This window comes from Dermochelys coriacea, chromosome 14 (genome assembly GCF_009764565.3).
Source record: "Dermochelys coriacea isolate rDerCor1 chromosome 14, rDerCor1.pri.v4, whole genome shotgun sequence".
In the NCBI taxonomy this organism is placed as follows: domain Eukaryota; kingdom Metazoa; phylum Chordata; order Testudines; family Dermochelyidae; genus Dermochelys; species Dermochelys coriacea.
The window spans coordinates 34,909,093-34,933,266 of record NC_050081.1 but is presented as its reverse complement, the minus strand read 5'-3'; the positions used below and the strand labels follow the sequence as shown (position 1 = coordinate 34,933,266).

Genomic DNA, 24,174 nt, shown 5'->3' with positions numbered 1-24,174 from the left:
AACGGGCAGTGGAGACTGCGGGAACTGTGGGATGCTAGCCACAGTACTGTGGACACACTCCGCCAACTTAATTGCACTTAGTGGAGACACACACAATCGACTGTATAAAATCGCTTCTGAAAAATCAACTTCTATAAAATCGACCTAATTTTGAAGTATAGACATACCCTTAGATTCACCAGGCCAGCAACAAAACAGCTTCTGCAATACCCTACTGCTACACGGAGACCAAAGCACAGCTCCCTTAAAGCAATCCAGCCTTGGGCTCCCTCCCAGACGGCCCACTTCAACATGATGGGGATTACTAAAATTCTTATTCATCACATTAAAAAGTTCCACCAATCCCAAAGGATCCTATACATCATCCACCAAGTTAAGGAATATTTCAGTTATTACCCAAATACATGCTTACTGACAATTCTTATTAACTCAACTAAGATTTATTAAAAGAAGAAAAGAGAGAGTGTGCTGGTAAAAAGATCATTATACAGAGATACATGTATAGAGTCCTTAGCTCAGTTTCATTGTATAGCTGATGCTTTAGAATTGCAAAGAGTCCTTTACAGAATCATTTCATCAAGTTCTAGTCCAATTTCAATGTCAGGGCAGTCCAGGTAGGACTGGAGATCTCTGTCTTCTGACTCACATTCCCCCCGTATACAGGTTAGGCAGATCAGAAAAGAAAGGATCATTTTTGCACCATCATGACAGCACACAGTCCTTGGCTGAACAAGAGGCTTTTCAAGTAACCTTCTATTTCCTAAAGATCACTGGTAATTAATTACATGGATTAACATCAAGTGATTTTCCATAAAGCAGTTCATAGACAGTTATGACAAACGTTCAGGTGATAAACAATGACGTTATTACAACCAAGTATTGTCTAAATGTTAATATTCCCTTTTGATCTCTGAATTCACAGAATACAGCCCTAGACAGGAACTGTTTATTTCCATTGTTAACCACTAACACGATATAGCTAAACAAAGACTACTTCAGTTACCATCTTCTTCCATGTCTTTAACAATACAAGTTTACCTTTCAAAGCTCTAGTTTATCTAACGAGGACACACTTTTCTAACATGTCTCTAAAGGTTGAATCTAGGTCAATTACATGCAATTTCCTTAACACCTTCTCTCCCTGTGTCAGAGAAGTTTAGATCCTGTGTGGATTCTCTCATGTTTAATGCGGTGTGATATCTGTGTGAAATTTCCTCATAGTCCAAGCACTTGTGGGGTCTCTCTCCTGTGTGGATTGACTCATGTCTAACAAGGTTTGACCTCCATATGAAACCTTTTCCACAGTCTAAGCACTTGTGGGGTCTCTCTCCTTTGTGGATTTTCTGATGTTTAAGAAGGTCTGACCTCCATGTGAAACTTTTCCCACAGTCTAAACACTTATGTGGTCTCTCTCCTGTGTGGATTCTCTGATGATTAACAAGGACTGACCTCCGTGTGAAACTTTTCCCACAGACCAAACACTTATGGGGTCTCTCTCCTGTGTGGATTACCTGATGTTTAACAAGGTCTGACCTCCATATGAAAGTTTTTCCACAGACCAAACACTTATGGGGTCTCTCTCCTGTGTGGAATGCGTGATGTTTAAAAAGAGCTGACCGCCGACTAAAACTTTTCCCACAGTCCAAGCACTTGTGAGGTCTCTCTCCTGTGTGGATTCTCTGATGTTTAAGAAGGTCTGACCTCTGAATGAAACTTTTCCCACAGTTCAAGCACTTATGTGGTCTCTCCCCTGTGTGGGTTCTCTGGTGAATAACAAGGACTGACCTCCGACTGAAACTTTTCCCACATTCCACACACTTATGGGGTCTCTCTCCTGTGTGGATTGCCTGATGATTAAAAAGGTCTGACCTCTGTTTGAAACTTTTCCCACAGTCAAAGCACTTATGGGGTCTCTCTCCTGTGTGGCTTAACTGATGTCTAATTAGTTCTGACTTCCAAATGAAACATTTCCCGCAGTCGAGGCATTGAGAGGGTTTCTCTCTTCTGTGGCTTCTCCCATGGTTATTCAGGGCTGAGCGATTATTGAAACTTTCCCCACAGTCCAAGCACTGAAGTGGTTTCTTTCCAGTATGGATTGTCTGATGTGATCTCAGAATGAATCCTTCCCCATAACTGAGGCATACATAGAGTTTGTCTTCTTTGGAATTTGTCTGCTGGGTTGTGAGATCCTTGTCCCCTCCCCCACATTTAATAGATTCAGCCACTTTCTTCCTTGGGTGGTTTCCCTGCATCTTCTCTGACCTGTGCCAATTTTCCCAGGTTTCTTTCTGTTCCCAGCACTGGGAAAAATTCCCTTCAGCTCTTCCCACAAAGGTCCCCTGTGATTCCACTTCCCCAAGAACTTCCTGATGGTGATTCCCCTCCACGTTCTCACTCACTCGCTCAGCACCTGCTTGGAGAGAGAGACAATCCAGACAGGAGTCGTGCTGGGGAGAAAAAGGAATAACACCAAGGGAAAACAAAACACAAAGACTGAGAAATTGGATTCTGCCTCCACTTCCCACCCAAACACTCACAGGGAAGGAGAGACGGGAAGGAAACTCCTGCAGCTAACAAGACGGGTGGAGAGCAGTGAGCAATATCTGCTGACTACAGCCCTTCTCTGGAAGAGGTGAGGAAGAACTGAGGGCACTTACTGATGATACCACATTTTTGGGATTCTCAACTTTTCCTTCATTCCCCAGATGGTTTCTTTGTCAGTTCTCACCTGTGCAGTCATCTCTCAGGCTCTCTCTTTCCTCGCAGGCCTGGAGATCCGGGACCCATGGCTCTTCACCTCGTTCCAGGCGGGCAATCAGCTCAGGTTTGGGAATGGGAAATCCTGCGCAGGGGGTGAAATCAGACCAGATCAGGGTGCATAGAGGATTGAGAGCGCATCTGTCACAAAGGACATTCTGTGAGCGGAAACTGTCCCTGTGCTCTGCTGGGGATCGTGGAACCCAAGAGGACGGGAACATGGTCGCTGAGCCCCTTGGGAGAGGCAGACATCTTGGGAGGTGAGGGGAATTTTTACACCCTCACTAGGAGTTCCTAGGATCTGCACAGTCTAGGGGCCTTGCGGACACACAAACAGTTCTGGCGTTAAACCCATGCCTCTTTGTAAGCCTTCCCAATGGCTGGAGCTATTCCCAAGAAGGCAGGTAAATAAGGATTGTGTATGTGAATGGGAATCAATACAGACAGGATAATGAATGAATTCTGCTTCTTTGAAAGCTGGAGGGGTGGGGATGAGCTAGCATGTCCATTAAGTTTTGACACCATGTCTCTCTGGAGAGGGCACGGAGATGCAAGTCTCTCTCACATGGCAGCCGTGCATTATGGAACCCGTTCGCCTCTGATCTAACTGACAATGGAAGAACCTGACCAGAGTCAGACATGCAGACTCCACGGCCTCTAATAACCGAAGGGACGGGAATCCCTTACCCAGAGAGGTCACCGTCTCATAGTTCTCCTGCATGACGTCCCTGTAGAGGGCTCTCTGAGCAGGGTCCAGCAGAGCCCCCTGCCCCTGGGTGAAATACACAGCCACCTCCTCGAAGGTCACCAGCATCTGAAACAACAAGAGTCCCCCACTCAGCACCTGCTGCCCCAGCCACGGGAAAGGGGGGAAAACTCAAAGCTCTGGGAGAGCCAGAGTAGCAGAAACTGACTCCTATTGTTCACAGCAGCCAGGAGGCTTCAGGGGGTTGGCAAAAGGTGAGAGCTCCTTGTCCCTGCAGCACACGGAGCAGGGCAGGGTCTTCTCATTTCCCACACACCTGCCAGCCACAGGCTGATACAGAAAGCAGAGCTCTGAGCCGGGGGCAGGGACAGGAATCCCGACAGCTTCCCTTCATATTTCACAGCAGCCTCTGGCCAGTAGGTCAGGCTCCAGCACTGGGAGTCTGGAAAACGTTCCCAGCCCTGCCCAGGGGCTTATATCCTGTTTGAGAAATGGGGGAATGTCCCCTCTCCCCTCCCCCACCACCAATGGGCCTACTCAGAAAATCAGGAGGCTTATCACACCCTGTCTCCTCCCTGCCTCTCCCTCCCCCCACCCAGCAACTCCCTGATAATCCCCTACCTGAGCTGGCTATGTGGATGTGATTCCTCAGCCTGTCGGGGTCAGAGGGATGATGGGGGAGGTTACAGAAGGGGCTGGAGTCTATGTCACCCCCTGATTTCCCCCAGACTCTTTAGACCCTCCTAGTAACAGCATCTCTGAGCCAACTGCTAGAAAAAGAGCAGAATCAAAGGGGCCACTTTGGCGGATTTCCCCCCATTGCAGTGTAAACCCCTCTCTCTTAGCAATAGCCGGAGCCCTCTGGTGGCAACACCTGAAGAATGATCTGCCCTCGACTCCCCTGGCAGCCCCCAGGGACAGGCAGGCGGAGACTGATCCCATTGGCCCATCCACACTCCCCCCTGCCAGAGCGAGCAGTGACTCCAGTCTGATTCTCGTGTGGCTAAGATCTAAAACCTGCCTGGAAATCAGACCAAGACCTAGGGAGCCCTGAACACTCAAGAATCAGAGCCCCAAAGATCATGAGTTTGTCTCTTTTAAAAAAAAAATCCAATGTAAGCTGGGAGCAGTGTGTGTGCGGGAAGGGAGGGGGTTGCCTGTGGATATTTGCCTTGTAACTAGGCTCTGCCAGGGAAATGTAACTTGGACAGACAGCATTGTCTGTTACCACTATTGTACATGAGGATGGTCATGTTGGCAAGTCTGTGACTGCGATGCTCACAAAGGTGTGAGGCACAGTCTGGCAGGTGTAACAAAAATATACTAAGCTCACTTCACACATTGTCATGCTGTGTCTCAGCACAGGGCTGATCTTGCTCCAAAGCATCCAGAAGTAGGGTGGGGCAGTTACCAGACATGCTCTGTATTTGTTTCCAAAGATGCATTGGATGTTTTCACTGGGCACATGCCACCTGGCCCGGCCGCTCCTTCTTTACTCACCTGAGAGCTGAGGCAATCAGAGCGTGGACAGGAGACAGGTGTTTAGGGCAGTCACCGTCTCCATGCTCTGGAACGGCTCTGAATGAAGCCAGGCAGGACTCTGGTGCAGTGTGTCTCCCTCAGGGCACACTCTCACCAGGACAAGAAATCAACAGAGTCTTTATAGTTCACTCTCATGGGACAAGAGTGCCGCCACTTGATCTGTGTTCCTTATAAAGGGGATCACCGAGCAACCAGGCCAACACTCTCCGTGTGCACAACAGGATCTGCCATGACACTATCCGGCCTTCACCCTCCTGCTCATGAAGCATGTCCTGTCCTTTGCAGGAGAGAGAAGAGGAGCAAGATCACCTTACATTTCCACCTCAACCCATCTACTGAAATTCTGTCAGACCAAAGCTGTGAAATATCCTAATGGTGTTTCTACACAAGGCAACAGTCAGGGAAGATGAGATGAGCACCCCACTGTTTCGCTCCTTCTCTTTGGACTTGAAACTTCGCATGTGGGTTACACCTGGACTATCCAAAACTTAAAAATGTTCAAGAAGTGATCTGAAGACCTGAAGATTTATAGTGTTTGGGGGAAGGTCTCCTGCACTTGTCTGTGGCTGTCCTGACTGCCACTGTCTAAATTAAGGCCACCTTACTTCTGAATGAGAGCTTCCACACCGGGGTTTAAAGCCCTGGAATTCATGTAGATTAACTTCACACCTTTAACATCAGACCATGCAGACAAGCCCTGAAGAAGTAAAGGGAAGGGAATGAGAGAAATTGGGGTGTGTGTGTTCGGGGGGTGTCTCTGCTAATTCCTTTAGTTTTAAATGTTTTAATTTCTTTTCCATGATGCCCGCATAACTGGGTGCAGACATTCAGATGCAGCGCCTGGCACAGGAGCAGAAACAGTAGACACACAATCAGTATCAGAGTTTTCAGCTCATGAACAATAATGGGTCATTTAGCACTGGAGTCAGCAGCTTAGTCTATGTCTATAAGCAAGTGGGTGTTTTTCCCATGGGGTAACTAACCTGCATTAGCTATTCCACCGCAAAAACAGAACATAGGCAAAGTACCTTAATCTCACCAAAAGGTAAACAAGGTGAGGTCACCATGGTGTCGCCCCGCCTGACCAATGCCAAGGAGAAACTATTAATATTTCCCATGATGATTTGCCATTAAAAATAGGAATACCAGGGCACAGTGACGTCCTTCCGCACAACGCGGATGAAGCGCTCAAAGTAAGAAAAAGAATATTTTTATAAAGAACGAATGTAAAGGAGTGAAACCGCCCAGACTGGATTCCAAGGGGAGTCAAACTCAGGGGAACAGGGACAGGGGCTAGGACACACGGATGAAGCGCTGGGCGGCTTTATGGCAGACACAGGAACTGAGACCCGGATTCTTTTAAACACTCAAAGCAGGTGTGACAGTGAGATCTGGGGGAGGGGATGGGGGTGTCTGTAAATAGTTCACTGGATCAAGTCCCCTCTAGCACCTCTGTAACATCTTATACAAGAGGGGAGAGGTACCCTGTCCGGGCACTGCGATGAACTGGGAAATGGGAGCTAAAAATCCTAGGAAAAGGGGAAGGAAAAGCCCCATTCCCCCCCCCCCCCCGCATTTTTGCAACCACTGCAGCTGGCTCAACCTATCTGGGGGGAATTTTTATTCCCTCTGCCCATCTCATTCCTGGGTTTCCCCCTCCGCCCCCGCACACACCAGGAGCTGGCGGCAGCTTTCCCAGAACCAGGGCAGGGAATCGCAGCCGGCTCCGCTCGGAGCAGCCCGGGGGCGGGTCTCTCTCACCTTCCCTCCGAGCGGGGCCCCCCGGGGCAGGGGCCGGGCCGGGAAGGGGGCCCTGGCCGGGCTGGGGGCTCTGCCCTGGGGGAGGCTCCCGGGGAGCCGCGGGAAGGGCCCGGCTGGAGATTCCCCTCTCCCGGCTGCAGCCAGGGCTCCGGGCTCCCAGCACCAGCCGCCGGGGCTCGGGGATCTCGCCGGGAGCCAGAGTCGCCGCAGCGGCTGCGAGTCACTTCCTGCGGCCGGGCCTGAGCCCCGCGATCCGCCCCCCCAGAGCCGCCCCCCAGCCGCTCCCGGGTCCTAGCGATCAACCCACCGCGCTGCAGCGTCTCTGTGTCCGACTCCTGTTAGACTCACAGGCTCTAAGCCCTAGTCTATACTAGGCGTTGAGATCGAATTTAGCAGCGTTAAATCGATTTAACCCTGCACCCGTCCACATGATGAAGCCCTTTTTTACGACTTAAAGGGCTCTTAAAATCGATTTCCTTACTGCACCCCCGACAAGGGGATTAGCGCTGAAATCGGTCTTGCTGTGCCGAATATGGGGTACTGTGGTCACAATTAGATGGTATTGGCCTCCGGGAGCTATCCCAGAGTGCTCCATTTGACCACTCTGGACAGCACTCTCAACTCAGATGCACTGACCAGGTAGACAGGAAAAGGCCTGCAAACTTTTGACTTTCAATTTCCTGTTCAGCCAATGTGGCAGGCTGCAGGTGACCATGCAGAGCTCATCAGCAGAGGTGACCATAGTGGAGTCCCAGAATGGCAAAATAGCTCCAGCATAGACCGAACGGGAGGTACAGGATCTGATTGCTGTATGGGGAGAGGAATCCATGCTATCAGAACTACGTTCCAGTTTTCAAAATGCCAAAACATTTGTGAAAATCTCCCAGGGCATGAAGGACAGAGGCCATAAGAGGGACCCGAAGCAGCGCCACCTAAAACTTAAGGAGCTGTGGCAAGCCTATCAGAAAACCAGAGAGGCGAACGGCTGCTCCAGGTCAGAGCCCAAAACATGCCGCTTCTATGATGAGCTGCATGCCATTTTAGGGGGTTCAGCCACCACTACCCCAGCCGTGTTGTTTGACTCCTTCAATGGAGATGGAGGCAACACAGAAGCAGGTTTTGGGGACGAGGAAGATGATGATGATGAGGTTGTAGATAGCTCACCGCAAACAAGTGGAGAAACCGGTTTTCCCGACAGCCAGGAACTATTTCTCACCCTTGACCTGGAACCAATACCCCCCAAACCCACCCAAGGCTGCTTTCCGGACCCACCAGATGGAGAAGGGACCTCTGGTGAGTGTACCTTTTAAAATACTATACAAGGTTTAAAAGCCAGCATGTTTAATGATTAATTTGCCCTGGCATTCGTGACTCTCCTGGATGTACTCCCAAAGCCTTTGCAAAAGGTTTCTGGGGAGGGCAGCCTTATTCCATCCACCATGGTAAGACTCTTTACCACTCCAGGCCAGTAGCACGTGCTCGGAAATCATTGTAGAACTAAGCATTGCAGTGTATGTTTGCTGGTGTTCAAACAACATCATAGATACATAGATACTAAGGTCAGAAGGGACCATTCTGATCATCTAGTCTGACCTCCTGCACAGTGCAGGCCACAGAATCTCACCCACCCACTCCTATGAAAAACCTCATCCATGTCTGAGCTATTGAAGTCCTTAAATCATGGTTTAAAGACTTCAAGGAGCAGAGAAGCCTCCCTCAAGTCAACCATGCCCCATGATACAGAGGAAGGCGAAAAACCTCCAGAGCCTCTCCAATCTGCCCTGAAGGAAAATTCCTTCCGGACCCCAAATATGGCAATCAGCTAAACTCTGAGCATATGGGCAAGATTCACCAGCCAGATACTACAGAAAATTCTTTCCTGGGTAACTCAGATCCCATCCATCTAATATCCCATCTCAGGGGATTTGGCCTATTTACCCTGAATATTTAAAGATCAATTACTTACCAAAATCCCATTATCCCATCATACCATCTCCTCCATAAACTTATCAAGTAGAATCTTAAAACCAGATAGATCTTTTGCCCCCACTGCTTCCCTTGGAAGGCTATTCCAAAACTTCACTCCTCTGATGGTTAAAAACCTTCGTCTGATTTCAAGTCTAAACTTCCTGGTGGCCAGTTTATACCCATTTGTTCTTGTGTCCACATTGGTGCTGAGCTGAAATAATTCCTCTCCCTCTCCTATATTTATCATATAGGACAACATCCGTTCTTTATCTCTCTGTGTTATCCTCAGGAGAGTGATATCATTCATGATCACCTGGTTGAAATAGGGTACTTTTCTTAAGGGGACATTCAGAGGTGCCCGTTCCTGCTGGGCTGTTTGCCTATGGCTGAACAAATGTTCCTCACTGTTAGCCACGCGGTGGGGGGACGCAAAATGTGACCTTGTAATGAAAGCACATGTGCTATGTATGTAATGTTAACAGCAAGGTTTACTGTGAAAGAGTGTACCCATTGTTCTATAAAATGTGTCTTTTAAAATACCTCTGTCCATTTTTTTTTCTCCACAAGATGCTTGTGTTTCAAGGATCACAGGATCTTCTCCTTCCCAGAGGCTAGTGAAGATTAGAAGGTGAAAAAAACATACTCGCGATGAAATGTTCTCTGAGCTCATGCTGTCCTCCCACACTGACAGAGCACAGACGAATGCGTGGAGGCAGACAATGTCAGAATGCAGGAAAGCACAAAATGACCGGGAGGAGAGGTGGCAGGCTGAAGAGAGTAAGTGGTGGGCTGAAGAGAGGGCTGAAGCTGAAAGGTGGCGGCAGCGTGATGAGAGGAGGCAGGATTCAATGCTGAGGCTGCTGGAGGATCAAACTAATATGCTCCAGAGTATGGTTGAGATGCAGGAAAGGCAGCAGGACCACAGACCGCTGCTACAGCCCCTGTGTAACCAACAGACCTCCTCCCCAAGTTCCATAGCCTCCTCACCCAGATACCCAAGAACACCGTGGTGGGGCCTCTGGCCACCCAGCCACTCCACCCCAGAGGATTGCCCGAGTAACAGAAGGCTGGCATTCAATAAGTTTTAAACTTTTAAACTTTTAAAGTGCTGTGTGGCATTGTCCTTCCCTCTTCCACCACCCCTCCTGGGCTACCTTGGTAATTATCCCCCTATTTGTGTGATGAATTAATAAAGAATGCATGAATGTGAAGCAACAATGACTTTATTGCCTCTGCAAGCGGTGATGGAAGGGAAGTGGGGAGGGTGGTTAGCTTACAGGGAAGTAGAGTAAACCAAGGGGCGGGGGGTTTCATCAAGGATCAACAAACAGAACTTTCACACCGTAGCCTGGCCAGTCATGAAACTGGTTTTCAAAGCTTCTCTGATGCATACCACACTTTCCTGTGCTCTTCTAACCACCCTGGTGTCTGGCTGTGCATAACCAGCAGCCAGACGATTTGCCTCAACCTCCCACCCCACCATAAACGTCTCCCCCTAACTCTCACAGATATTGTAGAGCGCACAGCAAGCAGTAATAACAGTGGGAATATTGGTTTTGCTGAGGTCTAACCAAGTCAGTAAACTACGCAAGCGCGCTTTTAAACATCCAAATGCACATTCTGCCACCATTCTGCACTTGCTCAGCCTGTAGTTGAACAGCTCCTGACTACTCTCCAGGCTGCCTGTGTACGGCTTCATGAGTCATGGCATTAAGGGGTAGGCTGGGTCCCCAAGGATAACTATAGGCATTTCAACATCCCCAATGGTTATTTTCTGGTCTGGGAATAAAGTCTCTTCCTGCAGCTTTTGAAACAGACCAGAGTTCCTGAAAATGCGAGCATCATCTACCTTTCCCGGCCATCCCATGTTGATGTTGGTGAAACGTCCCTTGTGATCCACCAGTGCTTGCAGCACTATTGAAAAGTACCCCTCGCGGTTTATGTACTCGCTGGCTGGCCAAGATAGAGATATCGGTTCCGTCTATGGCCCCACCACAGTTAGGGAATCCTGTTGCAACAAAGCCATCTACTATGACCTGCACATTTCCCAGAGTCACTACTCTTCATATCAGCAGATCTTTGATTGCATTGGCTACTTGCATCACAGAAGCCCCCACGGTAGATTTGCTCCAAATTGATTCTCGACTGACCGGTAGCTGTCTGGCGTTGCAAGCTTCCACAGGGCTATTGCCACTCGCTTCTCAACTGTGAGGGCTGCTCTCATCTTGATATTCTTGTGCCTCAGTGCAGGGGAAAGCAAGTCACAAAGTTCCATGAAAGTGCCCTTACGCATGCGAAAATTTTGCAGCCACTGGGAATCGTCCCAGATCTGCAACACTATGCGGTCCCACCAGTCTGTGCTTGTTTCCCGGGCCCAGAATCGATGTTCCACCACATGAGCTTGCCCCATTAGCACCATGATGCCCACATTGCCAGGGCCCGTGCTTTGAGAGAAGTCTGTGTCCATGTCCTCATCACTCTCGTAACCGCACTGACATTGCCTACTTGCCCAGTTTCACTTTGCCAGGTTCTGGTGCTGCAGATACTGCTGGATAATGCGTGTGGTGTTTAATGTGCTCCTAATTGCCAAAGTGAGCTGAGCGGGCTCCATGCTTGCCGTGGTATGGCGTCTGCGCAGAAAAAAGGCGCGGAACTATTGTCTGCTGTTGCCCTGACGGAGGGAGGGGCGACTGACGACATGGCTTACAGGGTTGGCTTACAGGGAATTAAAATCAACAAAGGGGAAACTGAAGTTTTGCGAGAAACTGAATGGCCGCTTCAAGAATGGAACTCAAAACCTCAAGGATAGAACTCAAAACTGGGTTTAGCAGGCCGTTGATTTCACAGAGGGAGGGAGGGAGGAGAAAATGAATACAAAACAAATCTGGTCTATTTCTTGTTTTGAGCCACTTTATCTATCTTTATACATCTTGCTGGCAGCAGACTGTGCAGTACGACCGCTAGTCATTGTCATCTCCTGGGTGCTCGGCAGAAGACGGGTGCAGTATGACTACTGGCCATCATCTTCTGCTAGCTGCAGATTAAAAGACAGTGCACTGCCGGTAGGACTCAATCAACATGAGATGAAACAAGGGAAATGACCTTACTGAGTCACTCCCATGTTTGCCCAGGCGCCCGGTTAAAAGAGCACCCAGGACTTTGTCGACAATGGCTACCAGTCATACTGCACTGTCTGCTGCCAAAAGGCAATAAACTGCTGCTGTGTAGCAATGCAGTACCACGTCCACCAGCACCCAGGAAACATAAGGTGACGGTTAGCTGAGCGGGCTCCATGCTTGCCATGGTATGGCATCTGCACAGGTAACTCAAGAAAAAAGGCGCAAAACGATTGTCTGCCCTTGCTTTTACGAAGGGAGGGAGAGAACGGGGGCCTGACAATATGTACCCAGAACCATCCGTGACAATGTTTTAGCCCCATCAGGCACTGGGATTTCTACCCAGAATTCAAATGGGTGGTGGAGACTGCGGGAACTGTGGGATAGCTACCCACAGTGCAATGCTCCGGAAGTCGACAGTTGCCTCATTACTGTGGACACACTCCACCGACTACATGCACTAAGAGCATTTGTGGGGGGACACACACACTCGACTGTATAGAAACGCTTTCTACAAAACCGACTTCTACAGAAGGGCCCATCATGAGCATCTAGCCCAGGGGTTCTCATGACCAAATTTTTGGTGGCCTCAGAGTGCGGCCAGCAACTCTCGCTGGTGGTGGCTCTGACACTTTTCCCTAAAATATTTAATGAACTTTAGGGTAAATCAGTAAACATGTGCAGAAGTAAGCGGGGAAATGGTCCTGTTACTGTGGGGAACATTCCTAACTTAAACACCCCCTGGGTAGAATCGAACAGCAGAAGGATCTGAGTCCTCGCTCCCTCTTCCTTCACCCAGAGCCTGCCTCATCTTGAGGGCTCCTCTTCCACTCTCCTGTGTGGTAAAGTCCTTATAACCCCAACGAGGCTGGGCCCAAGGCTTCCTGAGTGGCTCGCCCCCCAACCTGGGTGTGACCACTCAGGACACAGGCTGGAGCATTCCCTCTCTGGGGTACATTCTCTGCTCTGGACATTTCCCTGACCTCCTCCCTGACCACTGTCTATACTCCAGAACAAATGCAATTTACTAAACAGCAACTAATAAAAAAAAATCACTAAACAGTAAGAAAGGAGAAAGGAACACACTTAGCCCCACTCTGTTGGCATAGGGGCAGTTCACAGTCTGTCCCTCCCATGTACCAGGCCTCCTGCCCAGGCCCTGGGTGTGCTGCAATGATTCTGTGGGTCAGACATGTGCTCTGGTGGTGGCCACACACCCTCAGTCTCTAGGTGACAGGACCTTTCTTCCCAGTGTCCCCGGAAAGGTGAAAATCCAGAGGACAAACAAAACGCATCCAAATTTGGTAATCGCTGTAACTGATTTAGTGGGGGGGCAGATTCATGATCTTTGAGCACTTTTGGCTGCTGACCGAGTTCTGTCCCTGCCCTCCCCCAGGGTTCCATGGGGTGCAGGCCATGGACTGGGACACTCCCGGGGGGCGGGGAGAATGCCAGTATGACAGTGATGACTTCATCTGCTTCCACGTCCAGCCTCAGGCCCCTTACCCCTGTCTGCGTCCCGACTCCCCCCCCTCTCGGAGCCATGGCCCTGCTCCCAGTCCCACGTCAAAGGGGTGGGGGGGCACAGACAGGGACAAGGGGGGCACCGCACCCCTACTCTAAAAATCGTTCCACTTGGCCCAGATCAATTCCAGCCTCTCCACCTGTGCTTTGCCGGGCTAAACCAGTCATGGCGGCAGCCGGGATGCTGGGCAGATGTCCATGTTGTGAACTCCTTTACATGTTACCAGTAGAATTTTAATAGTTGAAACGGTTACTTTTTACATGCTAATTTCATCCCTAATCTGGATATCTGCCTTGTAACTTCTGAGCCCTTAGGTGGAAGCCTCCACAAATCCCCAAAGCTTCCTTAACTATTTGCAGTAAAAGAATTCCCCTTTGGCTGCTGGGTGGGGCAGCCCCTACCCCTCTCCTGCCCCATGGGGAGGGAGAGCTGCCCTTGTATTTCGCCCTCTCCTTCTCCTTCTCCCTGACCCCCATCCTCTTTCCCTCCTTTCCCCAGCCAGTCTGATCTTGCTCTCAAAGCCTCCCCTCCCCATGTCCCCCCTTTCCTTCGCAGTGACCCCCCCACTGATAGTTTCCCTCTATTGCAGCCCTGTTGCCATCTGGCCTCTAAGTCTTCCCTGATTCCCCTGCATCACCCCATCCCCCCTTCAGCCACCCCTTGCCTCCTGCATCTGCCCCGACCGATCCCTCATCCCCCTAAATCCCACCTTATCTATACCCTCTTCAGCACTCTTTCGGCTCCCCCCTTCCCCCTCCCCACCAGGTGTGGCTGTCCCAGCCCCCAGTGCAGCATGGGTTGGCTTCCTTCTGCTCTGCACACAGTGGCAGATGGGAAACCTCCTTGTAGGAATGTGCTACCTGCACCAGTTGCTATGCGTGAATGGTTCTTAAGCAACCACTATTGTATAAAAACTGCTCTCTGGGGGAGCAAATGAGGATGGAAAGTAGTTTGTCCGCTGCACTCTTCTCTTTTTCCCTGCACTCATGGCAGAACTAAGCATTATCTAGACCATTCCTGGCAGGTGTTTGTCAGGTGCATGACCCCCCAACCAGTCAACTTTTACCCCCTCCTCCCATTTGCCCCCTTTGCCCCTTTTTAACCTCTGTAAAAAGCACTCAGCACAATCTTACGCTTAGTAAGGGCAGGATGAAGGGCAGTGGCTTCAGCAGATGTTACTGATCACGCTCAGTTCACCATAAGTAGCACATTCCAACAGTGAGCAGTTTTCTGTACTACACCAGCGGGAGAGTTAAATAATCTACCCCAATGGGCAATAGCAGCTAGGTCTGTGGGAGAAGCTCAAAAAATAAATAAATGCCAATTGACTCTCCTTGGGCAGGAGGCAGGCAAATTGGGAAATGCCAGCCAGAGGGGATTTCTCTGGCAGATAAGATTTCCGGCTCTTCCGGATGAGACGCCATGCCACAAATGGTATCCAGTCCAGGAGAGTTGGGAACCCTACTGGCAGATGAAAAATTTTCCCCACACCCTAGAAGAGGCTAAAAAGCTGAAAAACTATCAGCTCTAGTCTGAGCATGGACAGCAGAAGGGACAGAGGAATCTTTAGCGCATCTGGCATTTAAGTATCTTGCGACTCCAGCTGCAACAGTGTCATCAGATTGCCTCTTCTCACTTGCAGCATTACCTCCTGCAAACGGAAACAAACTTGTTCGTCGAAGCCAGGGCCGGGCAAACTTTTGGGCCCCAAGGGCGACATCGGAGCTGTGAAACTGTATGGAGGACCAGGTAGGGAAGGTTGTGCCTCCCCAAATAGCCTGGCCCCTACCCTCTATCCACTCCCTCCCACTTCCTGACCCCTGACTGCCTCCCTCAGAATCTCCAACCCATCCAACCCCCCGGCCCCTTGTCCCCTGACTGCCCTGACCCCTATCCACAACCCTGCCCCCTGACAGGCCCCACAGAACTCCTACACCTATCCAAACACTCCCTGTACCGACTGTCCTGACCCATATCCATACCCCCGCACCTAACCACCCGCCCGGACCCCACCCCCTATCCCCCCCGCACCCCTTCCCCTCACTGCCCCATTCAACCGCCTCCTGCTCCCTGTCCCCTGATGGCCCCCGGGATCCCCTACCCCTTATCCAACCCCTCCCTGGCTCCTCAGCTGGGAGCTCAGGGGCTAGGCAATCACCAAGCGGCTGAGTTTACAAGCAGCAAAGGGAGAAGGAGGGGGCAAGGTGTGTGGGGAACATCTGGAGGCTCTAAAACTGTTCTGTGAAGAGGATCAAACCCCCATCTGTGTGATCTGCAGAGAGTCCCAGGCTCATCGCACTCACACGGTGGTTGCCATACAGGAGACTACCCAGGAGTATAAGGTAGGGAATTGCTGTCAGATTTAATGGGTTAACTTTTGGGTTTTAATTACAGGCTAATTTCACTGAAAGTTCCCTCTCAGAGATGTAACTGCAGCATTCAGCTCTGCAAAGCTTTCACTGTCTGGGAGATGTTATGACAAAATAAATGATGTGGCAGTGTGGCAACAAAGGCAAAAAATGAAGTCTTCAAAGATATCTGATGTGGGAAAATTATTGGAGATGCTGAATGCTTTTCAAACCTAGCTTCCACCAGTGAAATAAGGGAATATTTTACTGAAGGGAAGCTGTTAACATCAGTGACATTTAAATCACATGAGCTGAAGCCGTCTGTGAGAGTGCTGCCTTCAGATTACAGGACAGAAAGGTACAAGCTGAGGTTGTTACTGGTTTGTTTAATAGAATTAATTATTACTTCTATTTGCATCACAATAGCCCTTACAGACCACACATGAGATCTGAGCCCTGCACAAAACCCAGCCAGGGGCAATCCCTGACCTGAGCAGGTTACAGCCTAACTAGGGTGGGAGGGAAACCGAGGCACAGAGAGGAGCAATTACTTGCCCAGGATCACCGGCAGAAAAGGGACTAGAACCCAAAACTCCCCAGACCCACTCCACTGTGCTAAGGATTATACCCTCCTGCCACCTCAACATCAATCTCCCATGAAGAACTATGTCCATTGGGAGGGAAAGACGCCTTGATAAAGGCCTCAGGCTCAGCAGGGAGAGCAGGTTTCTCACAGGGATTCTGAACTCCTGTCCTGCTCCATGAAGGGTTAAACTCTGATGTCGACCTGCATGAGACGAGATCACTGGGCTAAACACTGTGTGGGACCCCGAGCACCTTGAGTCCACCCACAACAGGGCTCCAGACAGCGCAGGTCCATGCCAAGTCCCACTGGGATTACACTGGCTTGTAGCCAAAATAACCCCCGGCTGGAGCTGACCGGTGCCAGTCTGACCTATTCATTGGTGTACATGGGCAAGGCCCAGCCAGAAGGGTTCCATGAGTCCCACCAGGGAGCCTTTTGAAATCTCCCAGCTAGAGAGCTGCAGGGCAGGTGCTCCAGAGCCGTGTAGCCTCCACAGCTGCAGACGACCAGACCCTCTGAGAACCAGGCCCCAGGTGCCTAAAGGTTGGCACCCAAAATCTAGAACCTAAATTAAGTGCCAATTGTTACACGTGGATCCAGCCCATCACTGGGCTCGGGTCCCGTACGGCAGCTAGTGTGGCCAAATGGGCTGCAGGGCAGGAGAAAGCCCCACCCCAACGGTGAGGGATCCTCCAGCACAGGAGCCTCTGGTGCCTTCTCCACAGTATCTGCAGGCACAAGGCATGTTCCTGAGAGAGCCAGGAATGGAGGGGGGTGGTGAGGGCGGGAGGAAGAAGGAGAGCAGTGGAGCAGGGACAGAGGGAGGTGGGACATGTAAAACTGGGCCTCGCACACTCTGCACGCTGGGTAAGACACACGGGGGCCATTGTCACAGGGAGGTAGCTCTGGCTGGCTTCAGAACTTCCCTAGCCTGTGCCAAGGTCTGCACCGGCCCCTGCAGCCACTGAACAGCAGAGTCACAAATGGCAGGAGGGGACGGGGTGTGTGGGGAACACCAGGAGCATCAAACTTCAATCTGTCTGGTTTGCCATCTCTCCCGGGCTAACAGAGCTCACTCGGTGGTTCCCATAGAGGAGGCTGCCCAGGAGTACAAGGTAGGGAATTGCTGTCCAGTTTAATGGGTAATAACTTTGGATTTTAATTACAGGCTAATTTCACTAAAAGTTACCTGGCACAGGCATGAGGCATCATTCAGTTCTGTAAATCCTTCATGGTATGGGAGATGCTGTAACAAAATAACTGATTTGACAGAGTGGCAACAGAGGAAAGTCTTTAAAGATACCTGATGTGGGAAAATGTCCTCTGAGATTCTGATGGAGATTCCTGAAAATCTTCATCATTTAAAGAATTCTACCAATCCCAAAGGATCAGACATGTTACCCACCAAGTTCATGAATACTTCAGTTCTTACCCAAATCCACACTTACAGCCAATTCTTGTTAACTAAACTAGGATTTATTAAAAGAAGAAAAGACAGTATTGGCTAAAAGATCATTAGACATACAAATGCGAACAGAGCCCTTAGGTCAGTTTCACCACAGAGATGTATATTAGAATTGAAAAGAGTGCTTTTCAGAATCATTTAATCAGGTTATAATCCAAATGTTCAATATCAAGGCAGTCCGGAGGAGACTGGAGATCTCAGTCTCACGACTCGAACTCCCCCTGAATAAAGCTTAAGAAGATCTGAGATAAAAGGATCAGGTCCCAAGAGTTTATATAGACATTTTTGCAGCCTCTCGACAGCAGGCAGTCCTTGGGTGAACAATAGGTTTTGGAAGTAATCTCCTATTTCCCACACATCACAGGTAATAAAACTACATGGGTTAACATAAGGTAATTTTCTATAAAGCAGTTCATAGACAGTTTACTACAAACTTTAAAGAGAGAGATATATACACACAATGACATTATTACACCCAAGTTTCATCTAAATGTTTGTTTCATTTTAACTTCTGAATTAACAAAATACAGTCCTGGACAGGAACCATTTGGTTACACTGTTAATCGGTAACAAGATATAACTAAACATAAACTACTATAATTACTATCTTCTAGGGCTGTCAAGCAATTAAAAAAAGTTAATTGTGATTAATCATGCTGTTAAAAATAATAGAATACTATTTATTTAAATATTTTGGATGTTTTATACATTTTCAAATATATTGATTTCAATTGCAACACAGAATACATTCCACGCATCCAATAAAGTGGGTCATAGCCCACGAAAGCTTATGTCCAAATAAATGTGTTAGTCTCTAAGGTGCCACAAGGACTCCTTGTTTTTACAGAATACGAAGTATACAGTGAGCACTTTATATTTTTTTATTATAAATTATTGTAAAAAACAAAATAGTATTTTTCAGTTCACCAACTGCAAGTACTGTATGCAATCTCTTTATCATGAAAGTTGAACTTACAAATGTAGAATTATGTACAAAAAATAACTGCATTTAAAAATAAAAGAATGTAAAACTTTAGAGCCCACAACTCCACTCAGTTCTAGTTCTTGTACAGCCAATCACTCAGAAAAACAAGTTTGGTTACAATTTGCAGGAGCGAATGCTCCCTGCTTCTTGTTTACAATGTCACCTGAAAGTGAGAACAGGTGTTCACGTGGCAGTATTGCAGCCGGCATTGCAAGATATTTATGTGTCAGATGCTCTAAAGAGTCTTATGTCCCTTTCTGCTTCAACCACCATTCCAGAGGACATACATCCATGCTAATGACAAGTTGTAATTGATAACAATCCAAAACAGAGCAGCCTGACTTATGTTCATTTTCATCAACTGAGTCAGATGCCACCAGCAGAAGGTTGATTTTCTATTTTGGTGATTCGGGTTCTGTAGTTTCACAATCAGCATGTTCCTCTTTAAAGACTTCTGAAAGCATGCTCCACACCTTATCCCTCCCAGATGTTGGAAGATACTTCAGATTCTTAAACTGTGGGCCAAATGCTGTAGCTATCTTTAGAAATCTCAGATAGTTACTTTCTTTGTGTTTTGTCAAATCTGCAGTGAAATTGTCCTTAAAATGAACATGTGCTAGGTCATTCTCCGTGACTTCTATATTATTAAATATTTGGCAGAATGTGAGTAAAACAAAACAGGGGACATACAATTCTCCTCCAAGAAGTTCAGTCACAAATTTAATTAATGCATTATTTTTTTTTTAAAAGAGTATCATCAGCATGGAAGCATGTCCACTGGAATGGTGGCCGAAACATGAAGGGACATAGGCATGTTTAGCATATCTTGCACTTAAATACCTGCACTGCCAGCTACAAACATGCCACACACACTTTCAGGTGACATCATAAATTAGAAACAGGCATCATTGTCTCCCGTAAATGTAAACGAACTTGTTTGTCTTAGCAATTGGCAGAAAAAGTAGTACTGTGTGGACTTGTAGGCTCTAAAGTTTTTAATTGCTTTATTTTTCAGTGCACTTATATAATTAAAATAATCTATGTTTCTAAGTTATACTTTCCTGATAAAGAGATTGCTCTACAGTACTTGCATGAGGTGAATTGAAAAATACTATTTTTGTTGTGCATGTTTACAGTACAAATATTTGTAATAAAAATAATATAAAGTGAGCACTGTACACTTTCTATTCTTTGTTGTGATAGAAATCCATAGATATGAAAACGTAGAAAAACATCAAAAAACATTAAATTTCAATTGTTATTCTATTGTTTAACAATGTGATTCATCGAGATTAATTTTTCTAACCATGATGAATTTTTGGGTGTTAATCACATGAGTTAACTGCAATTAATCAACAGCACTACTATCTTCTTCCAATTTTTTAACAACACCAGTTTACATTTCAAAGTTCTAGTCTATATTACTTCGAATGGCCCCAAATACCATTTACACACTCTTCTAACATGTCTCTAAAGGCTGAATCTGGGTCAATTAGCCTGCAAGGTTCTTAACTCTTTCGGGCCAGGTGTCACAGAAGTTTAGATCATGTGTGAATTCTCCAGTGTTTAATGAGGTTGATATCTGTGTACAACTTTTGCCACAGTCCAAGCACATATAGAGGCTTGCTGATTCTCTGATGTAAAACAAGGACTGATCAGTTTCTGAAATGTTTCCCACAGACTAAGCCCTTATGGGGTCTCTCTCCAGTTTAACAAGAGCTGACCTCTATGTGAAACTTTCCCAGTCTGATTACTGATAGGGTCTCTCTCCTGTGTGGGTCCTTTGAATGTTATCAGATTTGATCTTTGGGGGAAACTTTTCACATGGTCCAAACACTTATGGGGTTTCTCTCCTGTGTGGTCTGCCTGATGTAAAACAAGTTCTGACCTCCATTTAAAACGTCTTTCACAGGCTAAGAAGTTATGGGGTCTCTGCCCAGTGTGGATTCTCTGATGTAAAACAGGGGATGATATCTATTTCATACATTTTTCCACAGTCTAAACACTTACAGGGGTCTCTCTTGTGTGTGGATTGCCTGATGTTTAGAAGGGTTGATCTGTTTCTGAAAACTTGCCCAGAGTCCAAGCACTTATGGCCTCCCTCTTGTATGGACTGCTTGATGTTTAACAAGGTCGGGCCTCCGTATGAAACTTTTTCCACAGTCTAAGCACTTATGGGGTCTCTCTCCGGTGTGGATTGCCTGATGTGTAAGAAGGTTTGACCTCCGTATGAAACTTTTTCCACAGTCCAAGCACTTATGGGCTCTCTCTCCAGTGTGGATTGCCTGATGAATAAGTAGAGTTGATCTCCGTACAAAACTTTTTCCACAGTCTAAGCACTTATGGGGTCTGTCTCCAGTGTGTATTCTCTGATGTGTCATAAGATTTGATCTTTGGGTGAAACTTTTCCCACAGTCCAAACACTTATGGGATTTCTCTCCTGTGTGGATTATCTGATGTTGGGCAAGGCCTGACCTCTCTATGAAACTTTTTCCACAGTCTAAGCACTTATGGGGTCGCTCTCCTGTGTGTTTTCTATGATGAAAAACAAGGGCTGATCTCCATATGAAACTTTTCTCACAGATTAAGCATTTATGGGATCTCTCTCCAGTGTGGATTGCCTGATGATTAAGTAGGGTTGACCTCCTTATGAAACATTTTCCACAGTCTAAGCACTTATGGGGTCTGTCTCCAGTGTGGATTGCCTGATGTTGGGCAAGGGCTGACCTTTGTATGAAACTTTTTCCACAGTCTAAGCACTTATGGGGTCTCTCTCCAGTGTGGACTGCCTGATGTGTCATCAGTGTTGACTTCCAGTTCAAATAATTCCTGTCCTCAAGGCATTGAGAGGGTTTCTCTCCCGTGTGGCTTCCCCCAGGGTTATTAAGATCTGAGTGGTTATTGAAGTTTTCCCCATGGTCCAAGCATTGAAGTGATTTCTCTCTGGTATGGACTGTCTGAAGCGTAACAAGCTCCGGTCTCAGAACAAATCCTTTCCCATAACCGAGGCATTCATAGCGTTTTTCTTCCTTGGGGGTTGTCTGCTGGGCTCTGGTATCCCTGTGTCCTTCCCCATATACAATAGATTCATCCATTTGCTCCCTTGAGTGGTTTCCAAGCAGCCTCTCTGACCTCTGCCAATTTCCCCAGGCTTCTCCCTTTTCCAAGCACTGGGAAAAATTCCCTTCAGCTCTTCCCACAAAGGTCCCCTGTGATTCTTCATGCCCAGAAACTTCCTGCTGTTTATTCCCCTCCTCGTTCTCACTCACTCTCTCATCACCTGCTGGGACAGAGAAACAATCCAGACAGGAGTCATTGTGCTGGGGAGAAATTAAGAGGAATAGAACTGAGCGAAAACCCAATATACTAAAGCTACACAGAGCAATTGGATTCTGCCTCCACTTCCCACCCAAACTTTCACAGAGAAGGGAAGTTGGGAAGGAAACTCCTGCAGTTAACAGGACACGTGGGAAACAATGTCAGCTGCCTGCAGCCCTGCCCTGAGAGAGATGAGTAAGGAACTGAGGTCACTTACTGATACCACTTTTTGGGATTCTCCACTTTTTCCTTAATTCACCAGATGGTTTCTGTGTCAGTCCTCACCTGTGTGGGAGCCTCTCGGGATCTCTTTTTTCTCACAGGCCTGAAGATCAGGCACCCACGGCTCTTCCCCTCGTTCCAGCTGGATGATCAGGTCAGGTTTGGGAAGGGGAAATCCTGTGCAGGGAGTGAAATCAGACCAGATCAGGATTTGTGGAGGATTGAGAGAGCATCTGTCAAAAAGGATATTCCGTGTGTGGCACCTGTCCCTGTGCTCTACTGGGGAATGTGGAATCTAAGAGGATGGGAACATGGTCATTGAGCCCCCTTGGGGGAGGCAGATGTCTGGGGAGGTGAGGGGAATTGTGACGCACACCCAGCTCTCGTGTTAAACCCCTGCCTATTTCTAAACCTGCGGAGCCCAGAGCCCTCCACATGGCTGGAGCTGTTCCCAAGGAGGAGGGAGAAGAGGGATTCTGTGAGCGACCTAGAAACAACACAGACAGGACAATACACAGCTTCTCCGCCTTGCAAGCTAAGGGGGTTGGGTGGGGATGATTTAGTATATGCCTTAAGGTTTTAACACTCTGGTCTCATTGGAGTGTGATGAGGGAAGAACCTGACTGGTGTCAGACACTCAGACCTTCCCGCAACTTCCAATAAACAAGAGGCCAGGAATCCCTTACCCAGCGAGGTCACCATCTCGTAGTTCTCCCGCATCACGTCCCTGTAGAGGGCTCTCTGAGTGGGGTCCAGGAGAACCCCCTGCCCCTCCGTGAAATACACAGCCACCTCCTCGAAGGTCACCGGCATCTGAAACAGAATTCCCCCACTCAGCACCTGCTGCCCCAGCCACAATCCCGCTAGTCATGGGCAAGGAGGACTAGAGAAGCAAAATCCCAGCCCCACCCTGCTCAGAGCAGCCAAGAGGCTTCAGGAGGTGGAAGAAGGTGAGAGCTCCTTGTCCCCCCCAGCACACGGAGCAGGGCAGGTTCTTCTCATTTCCCACACGCCTGCCAGCCACAGGCTGATACGAGAAGCAGAGCTCTGAGCCGAGGACAAGGACAGGAATCTTGACAGCTTCCCTTCGTATTTCACAGCAGCCTCTGGTCAGTGGGTCCAGGCTGCAGCTCTGGGAGTTTGGTCATTTTTCCCAGCCCTGCCTAGCAGGGTGTTCCTGGTTCAGAAATGCGGGAATGTTCCCCTTCTTCCCATCCGTCAATGGGCCTGTTGAGAAAATAAGCCCCAAATTGACCATATTCCAGCAGGTTCAGCCTGTCAGAGGAGCAGGAAGATTGGGCAGGTTTCATACGTGGCTGGAGTCCATGTCACTCCCCGATTCTCCCCCAGGCTCTCTCCCTGCAATCAGATGCTCTGATTCTATGACTCTGCCATGCTGGGTTTCTTCAACCCATTACGTCCCTGGCCAGGTCCCCACCCTTAGAACTAAATCCACCAAGTCCCTTTTAAACCTCCCCAGAACAGCATCTCTGAGCCAAATGCTGGAAAAAGAGCAGAATCAAAGAAGTCACTTCAGGGAACTGCCCCACAGTGTATTGTGACCCCCTCTAGATCTCCCCTGTCTCCCTAAGTAGTGCAGTGAGCAACTGGCTTTTCCTCTCTCAGCTCCTGCCCTTGTTCCCAGGAGAGCTGACTGTCCCAGAGGTGCATGGAATGGATCTGGGCAGAGCTGGGAACCTCCCTCCCCACTTCCTGCTCCTGCTGCCCTTCCAGTCTCTCCGCTCTCCCTTTTTATCTTTTGTCATAAATATAAAGGGAAGGGTAACCAACTTTCTGTATACAGGGCTAGAAAATCCCTTCTGGCCAGAGGCAAAACCCTTTCACCTGTAAAGGGTTAAGAACCTAAGTTAACTT

General features: G+C 48.3%; 12 protein-coding genes across 25 annotated transcripts in view; 4 read left to right on the top strand and 8 right to left on the bottom strand.

The window, feature by feature from the left end:
- The window catches only part of LOC119843336 (butyrophilin subfamily 1 member A1-like), a 1,931,986-nt gene that overhangs the window by 183,199 nt on the left and 1,724,613 nt on the right, over window positions 1-24,174 (bottom strand). The gene's annotated exons all lie outside the window — the stretch shown is intronic.
- LOC119843287 (zinc finger protein 850-like) overlaps window positions 1-24,174 on the top strand; it is a 1,467,609-nt gene that overhangs the window by 309,565 nt on the left and 1,133,870 nt on the right. The window lies entirely within an intron of this gene.
- The window catches only part of LOC119843274 (zinc finger protein 850-like), a 1,382,451-nt gene that overhangs the window by 522,201 nt on the left and 836,076 nt on the right, over window positions 1-24,174 (bottom strand). The window lies entirely within an intron of this gene.
- Window positions 1-24,174, top strand: part of LOC119843356 (zinc finger protein RFP-like) — a 1,128,717-nt gene that overhangs the window by 285,663 nt on the left and 818,880 nt on the right. The window lies entirely within an intron of this gene.
- The window catches only part of LOC119843308 (butyrophilin subfamily 1 member A1-like), a 910,188-nt gene that overhangs the window by 85,896 nt on the left and 800,118 nt on the right, over window positions 1-24,174 (top strand). The window lies entirely within an intron of this gene.
- The window catches only part of LOC119843309 (butyrophilin subfamily 1 member A1-like), an 845,206-nt gene that overhangs the window by 176,691 nt on the left and 644,341 nt on the right, over window positions 1-24,174 (bottom strand). The gene's annotated exons all lie outside the window — the stretch shown is intronic.
- LOC119843327 (E3 ubiquitin-protein ligase TRIM11-like) overlaps window positions 1-24,174 on the bottom strand; it is a 790,215-nt gene that overhangs the window by 210,858 nt on the left and 555,183 nt on the right.
- Window positions 1-24,174, bottom strand: part of LOC119842642 (zinc finger protein 239-like) — a 1,225,455-nt gene that overhangs the window by 988,563 nt on the left and 212,718 nt on the right. The gene's annotated exons all lie outside the window — the stretch shown is intronic.
- The window catches only part of LOC119843367 (zinc finger protein 664-like), a 1,158,238-nt gene that overhangs the window by 1,070,212 nt on the left and 63,852 nt on the right, over window positions 1-24,174 (bottom strand). The gene's annotated exons all lie outside the window — the stretch shown is intronic.
- Window positions 1-24,174, bottom strand: part of LOC119843338 (zinc finger protein 850-like) — a 621,437-nt gene that overhangs the window by 533,411 nt on the left and 63,852 nt on the right. The gene's annotated exons all lie outside the window — the stretch shown is intronic.
- On the bottom strand, window positions 422-23,127 carry LOC119842632 (zinc finger protein 501-like). 6 transcript variants are annotated; one of them, XM_043496813.1, is made up of 4 exons: window positions 4,085-6,633; window positions 3,445-3,571; window positions 2,729-2,842; window positions 422-2,413 (listed from the first exon to the last, which is right to left on the bottom strand). In XM_043496813.1, exons 2-4 carry the CDS (start codon window positions 3,569-3,571, stop codon window positions 1,107-1,109), a joined length of 1,548 nt encoding a protein of 515 aa, XP_043352748.1. In that variant the 5' UTR covers window positions 4,085-6,633; the 3' UTR covers window positions 422-1,106. The 6 variants fall into 6 exon arrangements, with proteins under 6 accessions (XP_043352748.1, XP_043352750.1, XP_043352749.1 ...); XM_043496815.1 differs by having other exon boundaries at window positions 422-2,410; window positions 4,085-6,631; XM_043496814.1 differs by lacking the exons at window positions 3,445-3,571; window positions 4,085-6,633 and adding an exon at window positions 22,986-23,127.
- The window catches only part of LOC119843334 (E3 ubiquitin-protein ligase TRIM39-like), a 707,078-nt gene continuing 700,181 nt past the window's right edge, over window positions 17,278-24,174 (top strand). Inside the window, 1 exon segment of the mRNA XM_043497168.1 lies at window positions 17,278-17,327. Coding sequence (XP_043353103.1) covers window positions 17,293-17,327 — 35 coding nt within the window. The 5' untranslated portion in view covers window positions 17,278-17,292.

Bases quoted from the DNA above. Each gene is read 5' to 3' on its own strand.
- LOC119842632 (XM_043496814.1), bottom strand. From the start codon at position 23,112: ATGCCGGTGACCTTCGAGGAGGTGGCTGTGTATTTCACGGAGGGGCAG. The intron at 2,843-22,985 runs GTAAGGGATTCC...CCCCCTGCGCAG, and splicing joins CGAGATGGTGACCTCGCTGG to GATTTCCCATTCCCAAACCT. The intron at 2,414-2,728 runs GTGAGAACTGAC...TCTCTCTCCAAG, and splicing joins CCTGAGAGATGACTGCACAG to CAGGTGCTGAGCGAGTGAGT.